The sequence below is a fragment of the Symphalangus syndactylus genome, chromosome 1 (assembly GCF_028878055.3).
Source record: "Symphalangus syndactylus isolate Jambi chromosome 1, NHGRI_mSymSyn1-v2.1_pri, whole genome shotgun sequence".
NCBI lineage: Eukaryota > Metazoa > Chordata > Mammalia > Primates > Hylobatidae > Symphalangus > Symphalangus syndactylus.
In genome coordinates, this window is record NC_072423.2 from 129,984,553 (window position 1) to 130,001,682 (window position 17,130).

The 17,130-nt window shown below is 41.2% G+C and overlaps 1 protein-coding gene across 8 annotated transcripts in view; it reads left to right on the forward strand.

Moving 5' to 3' along the window:
- The first annotated feature begins 221 nt into the window (after positions 1-221).
- Positions 222-17,130, forward strand: part of GADL1 (glutamate decarboxylase like 1) — a 300,401-nt gene continuing 283,492 nt past the window's right edge. For 3 of the 8 annotated variants that reach the window (XM_063636873.1, XM_063636898.1, XM_063636894.1), the window contains exons 1-2: positions 222-718; positions 6,508-6,706. In XM_063636873.1, coding sequence (XP_063492943.1) covers positions 6,601-6,706 — 106 coding nt within the window. In that variant the 5' untranslated portion in view covers positions 222-718; positions 6,508-6,600. Of the gene's footprint in view, positions 719-6,507; positions 6,707-11,922; positions 11,978-17,130 lie in introns of those variants that run through there. The other 5 variants (XM_063636874.1, XM_063636881.1, XM_063636876.1 and 2 more) reach the window with 5 other exon arrangements.

Here is a 17,130-nt window from a genome sequence, read left to right on the forward strand (position 1 = left end):
TTTAATTGCTGTGGATCAGAGCTGGCCTCCCTGGCATGGGGAGGAAGAGACTCTGTGGGTGTGTGGTAGAAAATGCCAACCAGTGGCCAGTGACACCTTGTGAAAGAGTGACTCTCAGACTTAAGACCACAGCACACCGGCTCAGCCAAGAGATCTTTATTGGAGGCAGCAGGCTAGGCAGGGCAGGAGAGAGAGAGAGAGAGAGAGAGAAAGCGGTGGGGGGTTTGCTTCTTTTATGCCCAGGAGGGCTGTGTGGATGTTTGTGATTGGTTGGGGTGGGGCTTAGAGCGAGGCGGGAAAAACGCCTCTCTCTGATTGGTTTTTCCTTTGGCGGGTTTGCATTGAGGAAGAAGAACCCGGAACCAGCGCCATTAGGGTGCTCTAGTCACCTAACATTCCTCCCTTTTTTGTTTTTTAAGAAGTGGGGAGGTGGGCATCGCTGTTCGTCTGGCTACTTCCTGCTGAACGGGGGTGTCGTGGGAAGGGATATTGGAGGACTGTAGGGGCAGAGCAATAGCAGGAGGCCAAAGAAGACAGCGCTGAAGGTGAACACTTCCCAGGGTGTGAAGTCTAAAGATGTCCCTTGTAAGTAGAGGTCATCTATGGACGCGAGCCATCCGTATGGCAGGGAAGGATCTGCTATGAGCCACGTATCTTCTTGGAGGTCCTGGAGGAAATCTAAGAAATTACAGGTCCTGGAGGTGGAGGCCATGGGTAGGTGAGTCCTGGTCTTCTTCGGTTGCTAGGAGTTGGTAGTGCCTGATGAGAAGCTGGTTAAAAGTCTGGTTAGATAAGGAGGAGATTCGTTGTTGCATGAACTTTATTAGGCGGGGAGGAGAGTACAAAAGGCCGCTATTCCTAGGAGGGGTCCGAGAAATGGTAGAACCCAAGCTAAAAGAGGCATTTTTAGAGTGTCCCAAAGTAAGAAGCCTGCATTCGTTTTGAGGAGTTTTTGTCTTATGTCATTAAGATTTTTTATGTTAGTCTCGACAACCTGGGACTCATTAATAAAGTAACAACAGCTTTCTTGGAGGAAAATGCATGTGCCTCCTTTTTCAGCTGTCAGGAGGTCTAGGGCTCTGCAGTTTTGGAGGACTAGTCTGGCTAAAGAGGTGATTTGTCCTTGCAGGGTGGCTAGTGACTGCGCAGTTTGTTCAAAAGTGGATTCTAGGTGTACCTTTAATTCATTAACCTGCGAGACTCCGTATCCGAGGAAGGTGGCCCCTAGAGCAGAGCCTAGAAGGGAGGTTGCAAGGGAGAGGCCAAGGATGGCAGGTATAAAGACAGCCCATCTTTTTCTTGGGGCCTGATTTATGGGAGGGTGGTTAAGGTTGAAGGCGGTGGTCCCTTCGGAAAGGGAGAGGAGGGTAAGTTGTGGCAGGAGTGTGACGGGGAAGCAGGTGGTATTGATGGAGGAATTAATTGTTTTGTAAAGAGTGTGGTTACACCAGAAGAAGTATCCATTGGGGGTGGAAGAGTTAGGGTAGGAGGTGGAGGTATTGCAGAAGGAAAAGGATTCAGGGGAGTCTGTGTAGCAGGTAACGGCCTGGGACGTATTGAAGAGGGGAACACTGGATATTAAGGGGGTGTTGGGGGGTGGTGAATGATCAGAAGTGTTGGTAGTGTTTGGGAGGGTGACAGGAACAGCAATAAGCGGCAGTTTATCAAGGCTGGCACATAGGAAGCAGTTGGAGGGAGAGATATTAGAGGCGTTTAACAGTTGGATTCCTTCCTGTAGAAGTAAGAGCCAGGATTGCTCTACTGAGACGGAAACAGAGGAGGGGTCTAGCTGCTGAAGGAGGTCTTCGGCGGCTTGAGAGATGTCGCTGGAGACGCCGGGAAGTGTGAGGAAAGGAAGGGGGGCACTGGGGCGTGAACAGGAACTTATGAGAGCATGTTAGGGGCGGGGTGGTCTTTGGCTGCGTGGGGTGGCCCCCTACTTTGACTATAGGAGGGCCAGAGGTGGAGACAGCGCCTTAATACTCCTGCAGAACTGAGGAAGTAGGAGGGAAATGACGAGACGCCTACTCACCGCAAGAGGCACCCTGGGCTCCTGCGTGGTGATGGTGTGTGTCGGGAAGAGGTCCTAGGGCCCCGTCAGTCGTAGGCTGCCAACTTAATGAGATTGGCTTTAGGACGGGGTCTGGCCCATCTCCCCCAAGGGAGCTGGGGCAGTCGGTCGCCCAGTGGCCGGATTGTTGGCACTTGGGGCACGGTCTTTTGGGTGGCTTGGGATTAGGACACTCACGAGCCCAGTGACCTTTATTCCCACACTTAAAGCAGGGTCCAGGGGGTTGGCGGTGAGTGGACATAGAGGCAGGGCATCTGACAGGTTGGGTTGGGGCCTTGAAGGCCTGAGCCAACATTTGGCACTTTTGCCTCCTTGCCTGCTTGTCACGGTTGTGGTAGACCTTGAACGCGGTAGCGAGGATCTCGGTCTGCGGGGTAAAGGGACCTCTGTCTAGCCTTTTTAGTTTGGCCCGAATGTCTGGGAAGCTTTGTGTGAAGAAATGGAACATGAGAAGTTGTCTGCTGTCGGGGGCTTTAGGGTCCATGTTGGTGTATTGTTGGAGTGCCTGTGTAAGGCGGGCGAGGAAGGCGGATGGGTTTTCATGTTTTTCTTGGATGATTTTGTGGAGTTTATCAAAATTGACTGCCTTTTGAGCTGCCTTCCGGAGACCTGTTATTAAACAGGTGGCAAAGTGGTCTTGGTGTCCCAGCTCCATCAGGGAGGGGAGGGTGGAGGGTAGATGTTGCTCTCTGATCCATCCTGAAAAATGAAGGAAAAGCCCATGAAAAGGCACAGTAGTGATGAGGGGGTGGGGGCATGTTTCCTCCACCCTTAGAAGTCCAAGGATGAAAATGCTTAGGAGCAACAGTGAGAGGTTTTGAGTCCCCATTTCACTCACCACTTCTCAAGCCGCATGTTGGGTGCCAAAAATGTTGCAGCACTTTAGTTTGGCTAAAGATGGGGTCCTTGTCCATCCCATGGACATAACAATTTAGGCTCATAGATGGTTTGAAGGGTGGGTAAAGCAGGGTTTTATTGGGTGAAAAGGAAGAAAAGGAGGAAACAGGGATTCTTACAAGGCTAGAGTCCCTGCTAGAACACTTCCCGCCTGTTCGTTTGAATCCCAGTTTCCACACAAGAAGAGGAGGGGCCATGCTCCTCCCTGCTGCAAACGGCATGAACTTCCCAAGGCTCCATCCCAGTGTGCCGGCTGGCTGGAGTTTCTCTGGGGACCCTCTCCCTCCTGGCTGTCTCAATAGGAAGGTAAAGATGAGCAAAACAAACATGGAGTTAACAGTTTAGTAGGAGAGACAGACAATTAAACTACTAGAAGTACTTGTGTTATTGGGTTGCTCTCTTGATGCCCATGTAAGACAGCCTAGATCAACACCACCCCCCACCTTCCAAATGACCCGAGGACACCTAAGAAATGGATACTTATTGCTATATGGAGACTTTGTGACTGTTTCACAGCAATTGTTGACCAATAAAGGATCCTTGACAGTTGCAGAGTTGATTTTCACAAAGAGTGATTCAGGAAAATAAATGCTCTGGTTTCACTCTGTTTTCTCCTTTCAATGTCCTTACAGAGCTAGAGGGCAAAGAAGACCATTGATGTAGATCATAGATTATCCCTCTCAGATAGAGAATAGGGAGGCTAAGGTAGATGGTGGATCTGTAGGTGAAATGGAGGCTATCTAGCTCAGAGACCTAAAGACCAAGTAAGAATTAACCAGTAAAGGGAGCAAGTACTAAGCTAATGATATAGCATGTGCAAAGGCCCTTGGGTGGGGGGCAGCATGGTGCCTTAGAGAAACAGAGACCAGTGTGGCAGCAAGATAGAGACTGAGATAGTCCATAATAGAGTGGGAAGGTAGGCAAGGGTCTGTGCTTGGACAAGGACGTGTAACTTATTTTGAACTGTCTCTTAAAATGGTTTTTCGCAAGGATAGGGAGTGACATAATTTTATTTATGTTTTTAAAAAGACAACTCTGGCTGCTGGGCTAATAATAGATGGGAAGGGAGGTGAGGGAATATGAGGAGGCCAGTTAGGGAGCTGTTATAATTTACATCTTCAAATATTGAGTTGTTGCTGCTGAGCCAAGTGACTGCACTAGCCACCTGTAGCATTAAAGTATTATGAGTGCCAAGGGAGGGGCCGTTAGGCAAAGTCAGGACAGAAAAAATAAGAATTGTTTCAAATGACAGGGCAGAAATGAGGCTGGCTCCTGTAGCCTGAATGCAGGAAACGGTCTTTTCCAGCTAGAGAGACCTGTGTCAGCAAACAGTTTAACAGAAAGTCACCAAGTGATTAAGGAGGAATGCTCTGCTTCAGAGGAATCCACCTGTCCACAGGGGCCTGAAAATGATGACTCAGGCCTTTGAACTTCTGCCACTCAGCTTTCTTCCTAGGCTTGTTTGAAGGATGCATTTCATTTGCCCTTTCTGTTTGGCTCCCCAGGAATAAGCAGAGCAGAAGGAAGTTTCCAGGAGCCTCAGGTCAAAAAATTCAGGGCACATTCCTTCATCTCACCTCCGTTCCCAGCTGCTGCTATTATTGTTGCTGCTGCTCTTCTCTCATTGCTCCTTGATAGGCTGGCTATGGGAGAAATCTGCAGTTCCCTTCGGGATCTCCATATCATCTGCTTAGCAGTCATTCCTGCGCTTTCGAGTAATTGCCTGCCGATAGGGAGGGAGAGCAGAAACTGAGAAACCTGTATGGACCATGACTCTTCAATTCCTCATTTCCCTCTCCTGCCTCTTTTTGCACTTATCTCTCTCTGCCTTTCCTGTTTCCTTATCTTTTTCTTTGCTCTATTTGCCTCCAAAGTAATAACCCATTTCTCTTCAATTTCCTGAATGTGATAATCATTTCTGCCAGGCCCAAGAGACGATGAAGTTAATGAAATTTCTGTCAATAACAAGAGGACATTTATTAAATGGAAATTATGCTTAAAGATGACAGTGAGCATCACTCAAGGCTAAGGGTTCAGAAGAATAAAGAAATTATTTTGAGGAATGTTTGGTTGGGAAGATTTTTACTAAACATCGACATGTGCAGTACACAGAGCCTCCTTGCTTTAGGGAGCAGATGGAAGAGGTGGCAGAGTTTGGGGCTAAAGAGCTAGATTCTGGAGTCTAGTTGAATCCTGCCTGTGCTATGGACCACATGTGTGACCTCGGGAAGGTTACTTAATCTCCCTGCCTCTGTTTCATCTATGAAATGGGAATATCTATAAAAATTTTACTTATGAAGTTCTTGCCATGTGAAGTGAATAAATTTATATCATATGCTCAAGACAATGTCTGGCATATAGTAAGCATGTTCTAAATGTTTGCTATTATTAGTCTAAAATGAGATCAGTAACAAAAAGAATTAATTGCATTTTACAAAAAATTAGATTAATGAGGTTCCTTTCAGAAAGAAAAATAAAACTGGAAAATTTGGTTGCTTTTTAGATCATACCTTCGAAAGAAAAATTAGAGTAAAGTAGAAATCATAAATGAGAATGTAAATACTCTAATTGTTTCACATAATAGTTGAAAGGCTTGCAATAAAATAAAGATGATGTTGGTAATTTAGCATAATAGAACACACAGCCCTCATCAAAATTACTCAACATATTTATCTTTTTGTTCACCTTCTGAAATGGTATATAGAATGTATTTTTTGTTGGCTACTGTAGCCTTGTTCCCATCACTGGGTAGAAATACTGCTGCTTTCAGAACTGATTTAGTTGAGGAGTAGCTGAAATATAGCAAAGGTGATAGGAATCTTTAAGGGCACAGTCTGGGCCTTGTTCATCTGTGTATCTCCTGGGCCTGTGACAGAAGCTTGCTACATTATATTGCTATGTGAGTATCCAACACTCAATAGATAGATAGGTGAATAAATGACGATCAAAATATTAAGTGAACATGAACACTTGGGGGAGTATTCTTAGCAGAATACACACATAGACATACACATGCACACAGATAACTAATAATTATTGAGCACATACTATGTACAATTGCTATGTTAAGAACTTTACTTCATTTTATGTTAAATACAACCAGTTAGGTAATATCTCACCCCCATTGTACAGAAGAGAAGACCAAGATTTACAGAGATTAAATAAGTCATTACACAATTCATATGTACTTGAGCCAAAATTCAAACTCAAACTATCTCTAGTATTTGTGTGCTTTACAACGACATTATAAAGTAAAAAGAAAGGAGGGTGATTTTTTAACTGAGGTATTGCTACAGTCACCTAAAACACCAAAATTATTTCTTTGGCAAAAGATACAGTTGAATAGAGTATGTTTTCTGGCATAAAAGTATTGTAGCAGCATGTTGGTTAGTTATTGCTACAAAAAAAAGCACCTTGAAACTCAATGTCTTGAAAAAATAAAAGTGTTTATTATTACTTATGCATCTGCAGGATAGCTGATGTTTGGTTGATCTAGGCTGGGCTGGATTTGACAGTTCTACTTTGCATTGTGGCTCTAGGGTTGGCTGAGACAGTTTTGCTGACTGCGGTGGCTGGGATGCTTTGCACCACGTGAATTTCATCTCCCTCCTGGGACTAGGAGTGACCACAGCATGCTCTTATGGAGACGACAGAGCTGCAAGAGGAGAAGGCTCCGCTGGGCAAGTCCCTGCTTGTGTCATAGCAAGGCAAGTTATCTGGCAACCACAGAGTCAAGAGGTGAGGAAGTTTACCTTACCAGAGGTGGTAGGGGTAACTGCGAAGTCAACAGTTTATCATTTAGAGTGTGATTAGAAAACCAGAACAATAGTGAGTGATATAGCATAAGGGATTTATTACAGGGATTGAAATTTATGCAATTGTGGGAGCTGGTTAAGAAGCCCATGTAGGGCTGTTGCCTCTATATCTGATGTTGGACCCGAGGTAATCAGGGCCAGCAGTTGGAAAAGAAAGTTAGACATAATGTGGTTAGAAGAAACTACTGGAATCCATATTAGTCTCTAACTGTTCCCAAATATGAAGACATGGGTGACTTGCAGGAGAAGTTGGTGCCCTTGGTGTGTGTGGTGAGCTGCACATAGACCTGGCTCAGGAGCTACAGAAGGTAGAGGAGGATTTCCAACAGGAGCTGGAAGACTTGTGGGGCTGGTCATGTCAACAAGGGGAGCCAGCAAGTCAGTGGGAATGTGGGTGAGATGCAACAGTGCATGCCCCACACCCACCTTCAGAGTGTGGGAAATGGCTGCTATTTTACTTCCCTATTCCAAAACTCGATGAAGTTTTTCTTGTGGCAAACTTCATCCAGAACCAGATAGAGAAGGACATTTTTGGAAATGTAGTTCCAGTTTAAGCTGACAAAGCAAAGCTGCTACCCACAAAAAGGGTGTGGATTCTGGAAGGGGTAAAATGTTTGTGCTGATAATGCAAATGACCACATATAAGAGCTATAGAGAAACTGAGTCAATGCACAAAAAAAGCACTTGCATGTCACTACGAATTATTGCTTATTGAAACTGAAGGTTTCAATGCTCCTCATCAAATTTATAAATCTTGTTTCTACCATCTCTGAAGAAAGCAACAAATGTGGATAGTAGTGGGACTGTGAGACAGAAGATGGCAAGTTATATGGTAAAAATAAAAGGAATAGGCCGCAGACAGATCATAGTACTCTTTGATAATTCATACTCTACCTGCTTTCTGTGTCATATATTTGTTGGGAGAAAAGGGAAAATAAGGGCCACCTCATTTAGATTTTTCTGTGGTGAGGGCTACACAAAAGGGCCTGGAGAAAGTGAGTCAAAAAATGTTAAATGACCATGAAGCAATAAGGCATTCAGGAAAGAGCACTGGCTTAAAGGTCTGGAGACCCAGGTACTATTTCTGATAGAGCACAACTAGTTATACTATCTTAAGTTATTGCACCTCAGTTTCCTCATCTGCAAGCAGAAGTGTTGGACCAAATAAATCTCTGGCCACATTCTATGCCTTATGCGCCAGATTGGACCTTATATCCTATCCCTTTGACTTCCATCAGAAAGGCCGCCATGTTTCTGTCTGTCTCATGTTTTCAGCCATGTGCTTAGACTTTGGGGTAAGGGCAGAGGTTGACTTGTAGGTCATGTCATCCAAGGCAGATACCCAAGTAATAGATTCTCCTGCTAGAATAGCTGCTATAACTTTGGTTAGTACAATTTATCTTTTTTCTGTTTCAATTTATTCACTCTCCTTCCTAAGACAAAGAGCTATGGGTATATGTGAATGCCACTCTGCTCCTTTGGCATAAATCAACCGCCCAAAACAAGGAATTGGGCTAATTCTTTCTTCCTGGAATTAGGGAGTGTACCTAATGAAGTGAGAAGGGAGGAAGAAGGATGGTTGTATGGTGTTAAGGGTGGAAAGGGGTTGAAGTGGCATGTTGGAGGGGAAATGGAGGAAAATAAATCCTTGTAAAACCTAATCTTTTCTTGCTGATTTGTCAGCAAAACTGGGTTTCTGAGTTGAAGCACAGAAAGTGTTGCCCGAGTGACAGTGTATATCTCTTCAACTGGGACTATTTTTTAAAATCATTTTTACTTTTTATTTGTACTTTATGGGGTAAATGTTCAATTTTGTTATGTGCACAGACTGGGTAGAAGTTAAGTCAGGGCTTTTAGGGTATCCATCACCCAAAAGCATACGTTGTACCCATTAACCAATTTCTCATCATCCTCCCCTCTGAGATCTCACTCTTCTGAGTCTCCATTGTCCATCATTGCACTGACTACATCCATGCAAACACATTTTTAGCACTAACTTATGAGTGAGAACATATGATATTTTTCTTTCTGTGTCTGGGTTGTTTCACTTAAGATAATGACCTCCAGTTCCATCCCTACGATAATTGACCTCCAGTTCCATCCCTATTGCTGCAAAAGACATAGTTTCATTATTTTTTATGTCTGAATAGAATTTCATTGTATATATATATGCCGTGTTTTTGTTTTGTTTATCCAGTCATCCATTGATGAACACAGGTTGATTCTTTATCTTTGCTATTGTGAATACTGCTGCAATAAATGTATAAGTGCAGGCATCTTTTTGATATACTGATTTATTTTACTTTCAGTATATACCCACTAGTGGGATCAAATGGCAATTTTGTTCTTAGTTCTTTAAGAAATCTCCATACTGTTTTCAATAGAGGCTGTACTAATTTACATTCCCAAAAACAAATGTGTAAGAGTTTCCTTTTCTCTGCATCCTCACCAACATGTTGTTTTTTGTCTTTTTAGTAATAGCCATTCTTACTGGGGTAAGATAATATCTCTTTGTGGTTTTGATTTGCAGTTATCTGATGATTAGTGATGTTGAGCATTATTTCATATACCTGTTGGCCATTTGTTTGTCTTCTTTTGAAAAATGGGGCAATATTTTAAATAGAAAATTTAAAGAGTAGGGAATGCATGTATATGCCTGGTCTGGATTCGAGATTGAGAGTTATAGAATCCAGGTTTCCTAATGAGCTTCTCCTCTGAATAGTCACTATGGTGTATGAAAAAAATGAACACTGCTCTTTGTGCATTGTATAATGAGAAGAACTGATTCCAGATAACCCTGGGGGCTACCCTGGCTTATCTGGAAAATGAGCCACCTGGAATCAGGACCCCCATTCTCTCAGTGGAAGAGGTTACATTCACAATCAACTTCCTATAGAAGCAGAATCTGTTATCATCTCAATAGCCAATTTTTCCCCAGAATCAGAGCAGCTGGTTTTCTCAGACAACTCTTATAAACAGCTGGCATCCCAAACCCAGACTTCTTGGCAGATGAGATTTCTTTGTTTCCTTTACCCTTACTATAGCAAGGTAAAAAGGCAAAGCTAAATAAGGGGGAAAGGCTACTTCCTCTGGAATAAAATCCACATTATGTCTAGCAGATGCCATGGCTGTATTCATCTGGATGAGATCTAGATGGTCTCATTAGAAAGCACACAGCAAGATCCAGTTACAAGTGCAAGAAATTTACTGGTGGTAATGTCTGTGAAAGATAAGGGAAGAGTAATCAGGGGAAGCAGGAAAAGACTTCAGACCACAGTGTGGATCTAAGACCTATGTCAAGAGAAAAGGAAGGCAGATTTGGGAGGAAGAACCTTGGGTTCTGATGTAGTTCTGGGATAGTTTTTACCAGCCCAATGGAGAGAGCCAGTTCATATAGGATTTCTACATTGGGCAAAAATAGCCAGGCCCTAGTACCAATATGATGCTCAGTCATTGGTTGGGAGCTGCTCAGGAAGAGCATGACCTTACTGTGGTAGATCTCAGAGGCCTCCAAAGAGAAACCCATCACTAGTTGTACTCTTTATGGCAGGTCTCCCTTGAGGTGAGGTCTGAGGGACACATCTCCAGACCTGCCTCACTGGCTCTGGCCTGCCTTTCAGTGGGATAATGAAAGACTCAAGTACAACATGCATTTCTATATTGCTGACCTTGCCCTTGTGAATTTTCTCATTCCTCAGTAAAATTAATTTCTTAACTTTCATTATGTGACCTTGTATAATAGAATTGTTCCTGAAATTTGGTGCATAAATTGGGTGGAAGTAGGAGACCTACACACCTATCGTGATGTAATTAACCAAGTAAGTAAATCTATGTTCCTCATTTCCCTGCTGCCCAGAGGCCACTGTGGTCATTCTAGGGTGGGTAGGAGAATTATTGCAGTACATGGTTGTGCCTACAACAGTAGTGGTCCTCTGAACCCCTTGGGTTTTAAAAATAACAGTTCATAGAAAGTGCTCCCTAGTACATGTAGATTGAATTGAATAATTTGCTTGTGTTTTTAGCAGTCACAAAAATGATCAGCTTCTGTGAAATGACATCTATTTAAGTACGGTTTGCACAGAATCTATAAAAGCAACAGAGTGGGTGGGTTGCCATTGTATTTAGAGAGGCAATGCTGCTCATGCTCTCCAAGGATAAAGTAGAGAAGACCGAGGGGTGTCATGATGGTTATTACCAAAAAACCTTTTAAAACCAATTTTAGAAAGAAGGGATGAGCAGAGTGCTATGGAATCATACTTCTTTATATTTTAAGCAGGGCCATGTAGCTTAAGGCCAAGTACACCCCTTCGTCTGTCCCCCTAAACTGATACTTAAACCCTGTGTCAGACATTGTCTGACAATCAGCATTCCCTGTCCTTCTCACTCTCTCCCATACTTCAGGGGCTAGATGTCTGTGAACTGTAGTTCCCAGAATCTCTTGTTTTCATCTCTATGGATATAATTTATGTCCTAATTATTAGATGTACTTTACATGAAGGTGGAGTAGAGGTGGAAGCCATTTTCTTCTTCCCATAGCAGTGGCAGCAGATGATTTTATGGGGCTTTGCATATATGCAATTTGTTTGGCTTCTGAGCTTTCCTGATATTCACCTGACTCGGCTGCCGAGGAGCAGTGGAGTCCAACATGTTATTGTCCTCTGGGTGACAGCAGCATTTCTTTGGTTTGTGAGACTATGACTGTGGCAGTGAAGCTGAAATCTAATGCCTACTTCCTGCCTTTAACTTATCCACCCCTTTTAAAAATTTTGTGATCAGTGAATTATTTGTATTAAACTCTATTTTCTTTGAAACACCTCATCTGTCCGTATGAGTTTTCTTGAATGATTGAAATCTATCCATAATAGGTGTCCTCTATCCTCATGTTGGTCATCTCCAGAAATTTAATGAAACCTTGTAAATCATAAGAAACCATTTAATTCTAGGGCAGCTGTCACTACTAGGACATTTCTTTCTTAGATCAGTCCTAATTCTGCCTGACGACAATGCTTCTTTGATGTATTTCTATCACTTGTGACCATTTATAGTTAATACAATTCTTCTTCCATGTGACAGATATTCAGAGATTTAAAGTAGCTTTCTGTCTCCCTCTTAACCACCTGCCCAATATTCTCTTCTCAGGTGGAATGATGTTGGTTTCCCTGTAAGTTTCTCACCATCCTGCAGCCTTCTGAGGGTGAGTTGTCCAGCCATTCTTTTGCCTCTCATTCTTTTAAAGTAGTCCCTATACATTTTAGCCAATGCTTGTTGCTTTATGGTAGAAACTAAACCAAGAATGAGGTGGTCCATAAACAAAGTCAATTTTAAAAATCTGTAAAAAAAAAACTGTAATGAAGATGGCATTCAATGGGTAGCATCTATAATATACAAAGAGCTCTCATAAAATTGACAATAAAGAACAGTTAGACAGAAGAAAGTTATAAATATATGCATAAATGAAAGATATAAAAATGGCTGATAAATATAAAATAATATGCTCAAATTCAACCAGTAGCCAGGTAAATTAAAAAACAAAAGTAACACAGAGATATTCCTTCATACCCATTAAAGTGAGAAAATTACTAAAAGAGTGATAACAGTACTTCATAGTGGGAACATGGATAAATTTTTCCACCCAAGTTTTCTTGATACGAAAATGAGTATTAGCATATTTTCTGAACATGCAGTCATGTGATGCCTATAAAATAAAAATTACATACCCCTTGGACCCTGAAATTGTATTCCTGGGAATCTACTCCTAGAAATATATCACCAACATGTAAAAACATATTTATAAGAAGGTATACTACAATGATATTTGTGGGGAGAAAAAGTGGAACACAAAATGGATGACTAAATACCACTGGATATTACATACTCACTTTTTTAGAAGGCTACGGCTAGACTAAATCTCTTTGAGGGATTTATATGAGATTGTGGAATAAAACAGGCAAGATGCAGAAAAATATATGTAACAATTTTATTTTCATACACTGGCAATGATTTTAAAACATCAGCCATGAGTGTATGTGTTTGTGTGTACAGAAAGACAGAAACAGAGACACAGATACACACACACAGACATATACTTACAAACATATATATACATATATATCAATATAGAATTATTTGAGTACAGAGAAAAAGAAAAAAAATACATACATTAGATTATCAACGTGGCCTTGAGATAGACAAGGGTAGAAGGGAGAAGGAGAAATAGATGTTCAGTAAAGAAAAAGCAAAAGAAGGCCTTTTGATAAAAGCATGTATTGATGCAAGAAATCTTTAAAATATCAAAATAAATGGAGAGATAGTCCATGTTCATTAGAAGGAAGACTCAATATTTTTAAAATGTCCGTTATTCCCAATTTCATACATAGATTCAGTGCAATCCTAATCAAAATCCCAGAAAGTTATTTTGTGGACATGAACAAACTGATTCTAAAATATGGAAAAGCAGAAAATTCTGAACAACCAATACAATACTGAAGAAGAACAAAGTTGAGGGACTGACACCACCTGACTTCAAGGCTTACTGTAAAGCTACAGTGATCAAGACAGTGTACTATTGGTGACAGAGCAGACCCATAGTTCAATGGAACAGAGTGGAGAGCCCAGAAATAGATACACACACTAATATAGTCAACTACTGTTTGACAAAGTAGCAAAGGCAATTTAATGAGGAAGGAATTGCCTTTTCAACAAATGGTGTTGAAAAACTAAATCTCTACATGCAAAAAAAAAAAAAAAAAAAAGAGAGAATCTACATAGATCTTATCCTTTTCACAAAAATTAACTTCAAATAGATCTAAATGTAAAATGTAAAACTATATCACTTATAGAAGATAACATGGTAAATCATCTAGGTGACCTTGGGTTGATGGTAAGTCTTTAGACACAACACCCAAAGCATGATCCATGAAAAAAATAAGCTGCACTTCATGAAAATTAATAATTTCTGTTTTCTGAAAAACACTGTTAAAAGAATGAAAAGACAAGCAACAGACTAGGAGGAAATACTTGCAAAATATACACCTGATAAAAGACTTGTGTCCAAATATATACCAGATAAAGAACTCTTAAAACTCAACAATAAGAAAATAAGCTGCCCAATTAAAAAGTGGGCAAGAACATTTAAACAGACTCCTTACCAAATATCATATACAGATAGCAAATAACGTTATGAAAAGATGCTCAACATCTGTTGTCATTAGGAAATTGCAAATTAAAACAACAAAGAGATACCACCACACACCTATTAAATGGTGAAAATATAAAACATCGATAACCTCAAATGTTGGCAAGGATGTAGAATAGGAACTTAACGTTCATTCCTGTTGGGAATACAGGGTGGTGCAGCTACAGTGGAAGACAGTTGGGAAGTTTCCTGCAAAGATAAATGTAGTCTTACCATGTGATTCAGCAAGCACACTTATTAGTATTCACCCAAATGAGATGAAAAGTTATGTCCACACAAAAACCTTCACACAAATGTTTATAGCAGCTTTACCATAAATGCTAAAAACTGGAAGCAACTGAGATGCCCCTCAACAGGTGAATGGATAAACAAACTATGGTACGTCCACACCATGAAATGTTACTCAGTGATAAAAAGAACTGAGTTATCAAGCTGTGAAAAGACATGGAGAAACCTTATACGCATATTGCTATAGACAAGAAGCCAGTCCCAAAAGGTTAAATATTGCATGATTCCAACTGTATGATATTCTGTAACAAGTAGACCTATAGAGACAGTAAAAGATCAGTGGTTGCCAGGAGTTCCAGGGGAGGGAAGAGGGTTGAATACAAAGCACAGAGGATTTTTAGGGCAGTGAAACTATTTTGTATGATACTGTAATAGTGTATACGTGACATCATGTATTTGCCAAAACCCATATAACTGAACAACACAGAGTGAACCCTCATGTAAACTATGGGCTTTAGTTAATAACAATGTTTTAATATTGGTTTATGCATTGTAACACACTAAATACAAGATAATAATAGAGGAAACTGTGTACAGGGGAAGGGGAGAGGACATTTATGGGAACTCTGTACTCTGCTCAGTTTTTCTGTAAACCTATTTTTCTTGAAACAAAAATGCATGTAGTGATTGCATTCACCTTTTCCCACTTACAGCTATGTAATATGTGATTATTTCTTAATTTAGTAAAATATTAACTTTAGAAGAAAAAAATACTTTAATAAATCAGCAAGGTATTATTACTGACCACGATCTCTGAAGGAGTGAACTAAAATTTTCCCAGTGAGTGAATGGTGAAGCTTATTTCTATCCCAACCTGAGTCTGCAGCTCACCTTCTCTCTGATGCATTAACAGCGTCTTAACTTCTGCAGCATTTTAATGTTTATATTTCTGTGCTACATTTTTAGCATTTTAAAAAAATTTTCTGCCTTTATTTTTTGATGTTTCATGTGGTTAATCTTCACTTATTGAATGGATGGATAATGATGACCTCATACTATGTGCTTGGCACTCTTCTAAACATGTCATGTATATTACCCCATTTAATCATCACAACAATTCTATAAGGAATATAAGATACCGGCTCCATTTTACAGAGGAGGTGACTGAGACCCAGAGAGCTTGTGCAAAGTTATTCAACCAGGAAACTGCAGAGTGGGAATTAGGATCCAGGGTGCTTGATTTCTCAGACACATGACACTGCCTCAGATCAGTGATTTTCAATCTTTACAATGACCTGGGCTATTTGTTACGAATATCAATATCTGCTTCGTTTTAGGCATGAATCAGCGGGTTTGTGGTAGACCTAGAAATCTGAGATTTTTGCAGACACCCTAGGTGATGCAAATATATGGTTTTTGGAGCACTCTTTGAGACACTCTGAATCTTAATAAAGGAGAAAAAATAGGCACTGAAGAAAAAATATAGGTGAAGAAAATTGTGGATGTACCATCAGCCCCAGAAGCAATAATATCAGAGACCAGAAACTGGATTTATAGAAATCAGTGGGAATGGCATTTGAATTATACCTCAACTAAATCCTCCTCATGACTAAATGGTATGATCCTGGTAGGGAGGTGGTGTAATCAAAGGAGGAAACATTCATGCTGAAGACACACAAATTTATGGCTCTGAAATACACTCTCCCCACCAATCATCAGAGGACAGGGGAGAGGGAATAGCACAGCTCAGTGATCAGGAGGCCGTTTTTCTGACCATTGCGACTGGGTGACAGTGCTGAGGGGCCTGACAGCCTTGTAGTAATGCTCAGGAATCCGCAGTTCCCTGATGGGCCTGGGCTGGCTGCCTCCAACACACTCAAACAGCAGCAGTCATTTGTTTTCTGACAGTACCTTAAACTTTGATGTAAGGGGGTTTCTATTACATGGCTAGACATTAAAGAGGAGGGAAATTCATGTGAGTTCTCTGTAAGGAGTGGCTCTTGGCATGAAGCAGGCAGCCAGCTAGATACTGGCATGCAGTGGGCTGCAGGCTGACCAACGATGCCCTTTGGAGGAAAGAACGTGGTGGCTGAAAAAAACGTGGAGGTGTTGTCAGCAGTCCAGAAACCGAGAGTTCGTCTGATTTTATCTGTTCTTGTTTTCTGTGATAATCTCTTGTTGGCCTGAAAAACCTCTCGCCAGGAACTTAAACTTCCTAAAAATATAAAAGAAGGCTGGGCACCGTGGCTTATGTCTATAATTTCTGAGCTTTGGGAGGCTGAGGCCAGAGGATCCCTTGAGGGCAGGAGTTTGAGACCAGCCTGGGCAACACAGTGAAATACCATCTCTACAAAATATAAACAGCATTTAAAAAAATTAGCCAGGTGTGGTGGCATGCACTTGTGGTTCCAGTTACCTGAGAGACTGAGGCAGGAGGATTGCTTGGGCCCAGGAGTTTGAGGTTGTAAGCAAGCTATGAGTATGCCACTGCACTCCAACCTGGGCATCAGGGCGAGACCCTGTTTCTAAAACAAATAAATGAACTCAAGAGTTTAGAAAGGAGGAGTTTATAAAAATTCAGATGCCCAGGCTGTAACCCATACCAAGGAAACCAGAATCTCTGGAGATTCATGTGTCAGTATATTGTAAAACTATCCAGCAGATACCAAAATGTATCCAAGTTTGAGAGCAACTCAGTTATACGGTAACATTGCCAAAGAAATTTCTGGCTGTCCCTTTTTAAAACAATTAGGAAACTGTTACGTAAGTAAGGTTTAACCTAAAAAACATCGTTGGAATTTAAAATCATATCTGCCTTAAAAGGAGAAATAATTCTATTTAAACAACAGGGCACAATCCTAGCTGCTCACTAGAATCATCTTGGTAAATTAAAAAAAAAAAAAAAAAGCCAAGACTCTGACCCA